The sequence below is a fragment of the Oncorhynchus mykiss genome, chromosome 6, assembly GCF_057628025.1.
Source record: "Oncorhynchus mykiss isolate SJ-2025 chromosome 6, ASM5762802v1, whole genome shotgun sequence".
Lineage (NCBI taxonomy): Eukaryota > Metazoa > Chordata > Actinopteri > Salmoniformes > Salmonidae > Oncorhynchus > Oncorhynchus mykiss.
This window is the reverse complement of record NC_143027.1, coordinates 4,014,948-4,022,500: the sequence shown is the minus strand read 5'-3', so window position 1 is coordinate 4,022,500 and position 7,553 is coordinate 4,014,948. Positions and strand designations below refer to the sequence as shown.

General features: G+C 38.3%; 1 protein-coding gene across 1 annotated transcript in view; it reads right to left on the bottom strand.

Moving 5' to 3' along the window:
- LOC110525164 (uncharacterized) overlaps positions 1-7,136 on the bottom strand; it is a 30,497-nt gene extending 23,361 nt beyond the window's left edge. The window contains exons 1-2 of the mRNA XM_036979227.2: positions 6,766-7,136; positions 425-530 (exon numbers count right to left, since the gene is read on the bottom strand). Of these exons, the coding sequence (XP_036835122.1) occupies positions 425-426 (2 nt within the window). The 5' untranslated portion in view covers positions 427-530; positions 6,766-7,136. The remainder of the gene's footprint in view (positions 1-424; positions 531-6,765) is intronic.
- Positions 7,137-7,553: the final 417 nt, after the last annotated feature.

Here is a 7,553-nt window from a genome sequence, read left to right as displayed (position 1 = left end):
AGTGTATTCATCTGAAGATAGCTAGCTGAGACAAACACATATCACAGTGTATTCATCTGAAGATAGCTAGCTGAGACAAACACATATCACAGTGTATTCATCTGAAGATAGCTAGCTGAGACAAACACATATCACAGTGTATTCATCTGAAGATAGCTAGCTGAGACAAACACAGTCAAATATAAAGTATACAGACATTTCATTCCAGCTAAACAATGGATATATAGCGTTTTGCACAACAACAACAACAAAAACATTTTCAAACACAACTAAAATCTATGAATAAAAGAATCTGAGAACAGTAATATGTTACACACACGAAGGTACCCATAAGCAAAAAAAAAATGTTTTTTTATTTTTTTAAATGTGAAAAATAGGGTTTGAAAATAAACTCTTCAATGTTATTTTTGAGTATACTACCCACATGTTTACTGATCCAAATTGAAGAGATGTATCTCTGAAACTGGTTCTGGAACTGGTTCTGGTTCTAGAATTGGTTCTGGAACTGGTTCTGGTTCTAGAACTGGTGCCTAGATGAGAAAAGGGAAGATGGACAGAACATGTTAGTTACACCATTAGACCTAAATCATCCGTAGCTGATCAAAACAACAAAAGGTCCAGATCTAGGATCATAACTAGTTAATTATTTGAAGCAGGTGTGTCGGTGCCCAAGGTGGAACATAAACATGCACCTCAAGCTCTCCAGGACTGAGGTTGAAGACCCCTGGCTGCTCCAATAAGCTGAGGCAGACTGGTAAACATGCACCTCAAGCTCTCCAGGACTGAGGTTGAAGACCCCTGGCTGCTCCAATAAGCTGAGGCAGACTGGCAAACATGCACCTCAAGCTCTCCAGGACTGAGGTTGAAGACCCCTGGCTGCTCCAATAAGCTGAGGCAGACTGGTAAACATGCACCTCAAGCTCTCCAGGACTGAGGTTGAAGACCCCTGGCTGCTCCAATAAGCTGAGGCAGACTGGTAAGTTTCCTGTTCAAACATTCTACCATGCAATTAGTTCAGACAGTGCAAAATTCCATGTTCCATTCCCCTTATGATAGGTTATCTGTAGGCTAGATCTGGGTCAAGGTGCCCTGGACCAGAGCTTGCCTATCTTCAGATTGTCATAGCAACTAAATACAAAGAAAGAAAAGGTCCACGCTGCGATGCTTTTTTTTTGTTGCATTGACAGTTGCTTAAACACACTGTCCATTTTTGTAATACTTCCTACACATGGCTTTGGCAACCATGGCAACCATCCATTCAAGCCAATAAAGTGTATATGCTGAATACGGTATTTTAATGCAACATAATGCCATAGTGCTGACCAGGTGCTGAGTACTGACACTGGACCAGGACTTACCATGTGCTGAGTGCTGAAGCTAGACCAGGCATTACCATGTGCTGAGTGCTGAAGCTAGAACAGGCATTACCATGTGCTGAGTGCTGAAGCTAGACCAGGCATTACCATGTGCTGAGTGCTGAAGCTAGACCAGGCATTACCATGTGCTGAGTGCCTAAGCTAGACCAGGCATTACCATGTGCTGAGTGCCTAAGCTAGACCAGGCATTACCATGTGCTGAGTGCTGAAGCTAGACCAGGCATTACCATGTGCTGAGTGCTGAAGCTAGACCAGGCATTACCATGTGCTGAGTGCTGAAGCTAGACCAGGCATTACCATGTGCTGAGTGCTGAAGCTAGACCAGGCATTACCATGTGCTGAGTGCTGAAGCTAGACCAGGCATTACCATGTGCTGAGTGCTGAAGCTAGACCAGGCATTACCATGTGCTGAGTACTGAAGCTAGACCAGGCATTACCATGTGCTGAGTGCTGAAGCTAGACCAGGCATTACCATGTGCTGAGTACTGAAGCTAGACCAGGCATTCTAGCAAAATGCATGTACATCGATTTTTCTATTGTGACTGTATGTTTGTTTATCCCATGTGTAACTCTGTGTTGTTGTGTGTCGAACTGCTTTGCTTTATCTTGGCCAGGTCGCAGTTGTAAATGAGAACTTGATCTCAACTGGTCTACCTGGTTAAATAAAGGTGTTCTCAACTAGCCTACCTGGTTAAATAAAGGTGAAATAAAATTAAAAAATGAAATAGCGCACAGAATTAAAAAGGTATTGTTGGATATTATTCATCCAAATCAGACAAGTGTTTTTACATGGGCGATACAATGGAGATAATATAAGACAACTACTGGAAACAATGGAACACTATGAAAAATCTGGGAAACCAGGCCTGGTTTTCATAGCATACTTTGAAAAGGCTTTTGTAAAGTACGACCAGTGCCTGGTCTAGCTTAGGCACTCAGCACATGGTAATGCCTATATATATATATATAAATGCCTGGAATATTTCAATTTTGGAGAATCTCTTATAAAATTGGTTGTAGTTATGTATAGTAACCCTTTGTGTAAAATAGTAAATAAAGGCTACTTTTACGAAAGTATTAAACTGTCAAGAGGCGTAAAACAAGGTTGTCCACTATCGGCATAACTATTTATTATGGCCATCGAAATGTGATCTATTACAATCACATCCATCAATAATATCAAGGGGTTAGAAATCCAGGTCTTAAAAACAAAGGTGTCATTGTGCATTGATTGATTCATGTTTTATAAACTAGTAATAATAATAATAATGATAATAATAATAAATAATAAAAACAAATAAAAATAACAATAGTAATAATAATAATAATAAATAATAAAATAAATAATAATAATAATAATAAAATAAATAATAATAATAATAATAGTAATAATAATAATGATAGTAATAATACTAATAATAATATTAATAATAATAACAATAATAATATTAATATTAATAATAACAATAATAATAATAATATTAATAATAATATAACAATAATAATAATAACAATAATAATAATCTAGACACTTTTTCTAAAGTCATATCCCAGTTTACCCTGATTAACTCTTTAGTCATATCCCAGTTTACCCTGATTAACTCTTTAGTCATTTCCCAGTTTACCCTGATTAACTCTTTAGTCATTTCCCAGTTTACCCTGATTAACTCTTTAGTCGTATCCCAGTTTACCCTGATTAACTCTTTAGTCCTCTCCCAGTTTACCCTGATTAATTCTTTAGTCAGATCCCAGTTTACCCTGATTAACTCTTTAGTCCTTTCCCAGTTTACCCTGATTAACTCTTTAGTCATTTCCCAGTTTACCCTGATTAACTCTTTAGTCCTTTCCCAGTTTACCCTGATTAACTCTTTAGTCCTTTCCCAGTTTACCCTGATTAACTCTTTAGTCATTTCCCAGTGTACCCTGATTAACTCTTTAGTCCTCTCCCAGTTTACCCTGATTAACTCTTTAGTCATTTCCCAGTTTACCCTGATTAACTCTTTAGTCCTTTCCCAGTTTACCCTGATTAACTCTTTAGTCCTTTCCCAGTTTACCCTGATTAACTCTTTAGTCCTTTCCCAGTTTACCCTGATTAACTCTTTAGTCATTTCCCAGTTTACCCTGATTAACTCTTTAGTCCTTTCCCAGTTTACCCTGATTAACTCTTTAGTCCTTTCCCAGTTTACCCTGATTAACTCTTTAGTCAGATCCCAGTTTACCCTGATTAACTCTTTAGTCCTTTCCCAGTTTACCCTGATTAACTCTTTAGTCAGATCCCAGTTTACCCTGATTAACTCTTTAGTCATATCCCAGTTTACCCTGATTAACTCTTTAGTCATTTCCCAGTTTACCCTGATTAACTCTTTAGTCATATCCCAGTTTACCCTGATTAATTCTTTAGTCATATCCCAGTTTACCCTGATTAACTCTTTAGTCATTTCCCAGTTTACCTATTGTCTTATGGTCTTGCCTAGCGACCTGTTTTTTTTTATTATATGAGCAAATAATATTACATTTTATTTTGAACGGCAAGACAGACTAAATTAAAGGGGCGTATTTATATAATGAATATGAATCCAGAGGGCAGAAATGATTAAATATTAAAGCATTAGACCTCTCACTAAATTAATCAGTCACACAAAAGTTATACTTAAATCCGAACTGGTTCTCTAGCAGATTCGTAAAAATGTCTCATTCCATGTTCAAGAACGGCTTTTTCCCCTTTATTCACATTACAACCTCTCACTTTTGGTTATTTGAAAATGAAATAATCTCTAAAATATCGCTGGAGAGGGTAGTGTGTACGGCCCAGTATATCACTGGGGCCAAGCTTCCTTCCTTCCACAACCTATTTACTAGGCGGTGTCAGAGGAAGGCCCAAAAAATTGACCAAGACTCTCTTATACCACACAACAAGCGGTACTGGAGCGCCAAATCTAGGTCCAAAAGGCTGCTTAACAGCTTCTACCCCCCCCCTTTGTTTTTACACTGCTGCTACTCTCTGTTTATTATCTATGCATAGTCACTTTACTCCTACCTACATGTACAAATGACCTCGACTGACCTGTACCCCCGCACATTAACTCGGTACCGGTACCCCCTGTATATACAGTTCAAGTCAGAATTTACATACACCTTAGCCAAATACATTTAAACTCAGTTTTTCACAATTCCTGACATTTAATCCTGGTTAAAATTCCCTGCACTTTATTTTAAGAATGTGAAATGTCAGAATAATAGGAGAGAGAATTATTTATTTCAGCTTTTATTTCTTTCATTACATCCCCAGTGGGTCAGAAGTTTACATACACTCAATTTGTATTTGGTAGCATTGCCTTTAAATTGTTTAACTTGGGTCAAATGTTTCGGGTAACCTGCCACAAGCTTCCCACAATACGTTGGGTGAATTTTGGCCCATTCCTCCTGACAGAGCTGGTGTAACTGAGTCAGGTTTGTAGGCCTCCTTGTTCGCACACACTTTTTCAGGTCTGCCCACAAATTTTCTATGGGATTGAGGTCAGGGCTTTGTGATGGCCACTCCAATACCTTGACTTTGTTGTCCTTAAGCCATTTTGCCACAACTTTGGAAGTATGCTTGGGGTCATTGTCCATTTGGAAAACCCATTTGCGACTAAGCTTTAACTTCCTGACTGATGTCTTGAGATGTTGCTTCAATATATCCACACAATTTTCCTACCTCATGATGCCATCTATTTTATATACCAGTCCCTCCTGCAGCAAAGCACCCCCACAACATGATGCTGCCACACCCATGCTTCACGGTTGGGATGGTGTTCATCGGCTTGCAAGCCTCCCCCTTTTTCCTCCAAACATGACATTTTTTGGTCATTATGGCCAAAAAGTTACATTTTTGTTTCATCAGACCAGAGGATATTTCTCCAAAAAGTACGATCTTTGTCACCATGTGCAGTTGCAAACCGTAGTCTGGCTTTTTTTTATGGCGGTTTTGGAGCAGTGGCATCTTCCTTGCTGAGTGGCCTTTCAGGTTATGTCGATATAGGACTCGTTTTACTGTGGATATAGATACTTTTGTACCTGTTTCCTCAAGCATCTTCACAAGGTCCTTTGCTGTTGTTCTGGGATTGAATTGCACTTTTCGCACCAAAGTACGTTCATCTCTAGGAGACAGAACGGGTCTCCTTCCTGAGTGGTATGACGGCTGCGTGGTCCCATGGTGTTTATACTTGCGTACTATTGTTTGTACAGATGAACGTGGGACCTTCAGGCATTTGGAAATTGCTCTCAAGGATGAACCAGACTTGTGGAGGTCTACAATTTTTTTCCTGAGGTCTTGGCTGATTTCTTTTGATTTTCCCATGATGTCAAGCAAAGAGGCACAGAGTTTGAAGGTAGTTCTTGAAATACACCCACAGGTACACCTCCAATTGACTCAAATGATGTCAATTAGCCTATCAGAAGCTTCTAAATCCATGACATTATTTTCTGGAATTTTCCAAGCTGTTTAAAGCCACAGTCAACTTAGTGTATGTAAACTTCTGACCCACTGGAATTGTGATACAGTGAATTATAAGGGAAATAACCTGTCTGTAAACAATTGTTGGAAAAATGACCTGTGTCATGCACAAAGTAGATGTCCTAACCAACTTACCAAAACTATAGTTTGTTAACAAGAAATTTGTGGAGTGCTTGAAAAATGTGTTTTAATGACTCCAACCTAACACGGAACCCAAACCGGCTGCGCGCCTGCGCCATCGTGTATACATTTATTTTCACCCCCTACATCAAACGCGATCACCGCACGCAGGTTAAAATATCAAAACAAACTGAACCAATGACAATTTGGGGACAGGTCGAAAAGCATGGTTAAGGGCTTGTAAGTAAGCATTTCACAGTCAGGTCTACCTACACCTGTTGTATTCGGGGTGTGTTGTGACACAAAGTTTGATTTGATTTGAAAATAGATGGGAGGAGGGGTTGAGGGTAGCTGAAGGATGGGAGTAAAAACAAAACAAAATATAACTAATGTAAAATAGATTGTGTCCGTAAAACGTATATTGTATGTATAAGCTGGAAGTAGAAAGCTAAGTATTGTTGTTCATTAGTTTACTCCAATTAGGAAAGGGCCGGTAGCGTTTGTGGAAAATAAAGGAAAATATATTTTAAAAAGATGTGTGTGATATATACATATATATATATATAGAAATGTGTATTTTACATGTATATGTGTGTACGTATGTATGAATGTGTCATGTTTTGAAAAATATATGGAGGATTGGAAATGATGCAGACAATTACTTTGATGGAAGCTACAATCTATCTACAATTTTAAAGATGATCTACAGGAGATGTAAAACATACAGAAGCACCTGTTATATCGGATTTTTTTGCATCTCTAGAAACGACTTACCGTTTAGACGTTGTAGGCTACAATGTTTCTTCGTAAACCTATTCCTGCAGGAATTAAAGGTTTGGTGGTTGTATGTAAAATGCTCAAAGATAATAAAATATTTTCGGTCTAAATCCCGAATGAAATGTCAGCTATGAAAGCATCCAGGCTCCGGAAAATGACCCCAAATATTTCGCAATTAAAGTCGTATTCCTATACTTGCTACGTCGTGATCTTAAGTATTATCTTGTCGTTCCAGGTTTTTGGAAAGGTACGTCTTGTTCGAACATAAAAAAAATGCCGATTTTACAACAACAGGATGGCGGTATTGAGATATCCGAGGCTGCCCTAAAGTAGGAACATCGAACCGGGTCTACTGTACACCACATTCTTCTTTTCCATTGGTTTATTTCTTAGAAGGCGGGACTACTGGTTACCGTGCATTGATGTTTGATTGGCTATGTGAGTTATCATTCTGCACACTGTTTTCTTTTTTCTTAAAAAAAAAATATATATATTTATAGGTCAATATTCTCATCTACAATACATCATCGCTTTATGAATATTTGGATAGGTCTTGAATAATTATAAAAAGTATGAAGAATATGAATAGAATATGTTTACAGAACAGCTGATATTCAGCCAATGAAAACAAGCAGAATATACGTTTTTTTGGGGATGGACATTGGGACTGGACTTTCAAGTTTTACTGTCACGTGCACAAGTACAGTGAACTGCCTTTCTTGCATGCTCTTGTAACCGATGTGAAACAGCTAGCTTAGTTAGCGGTGATGCGCGCTAAATAGCGT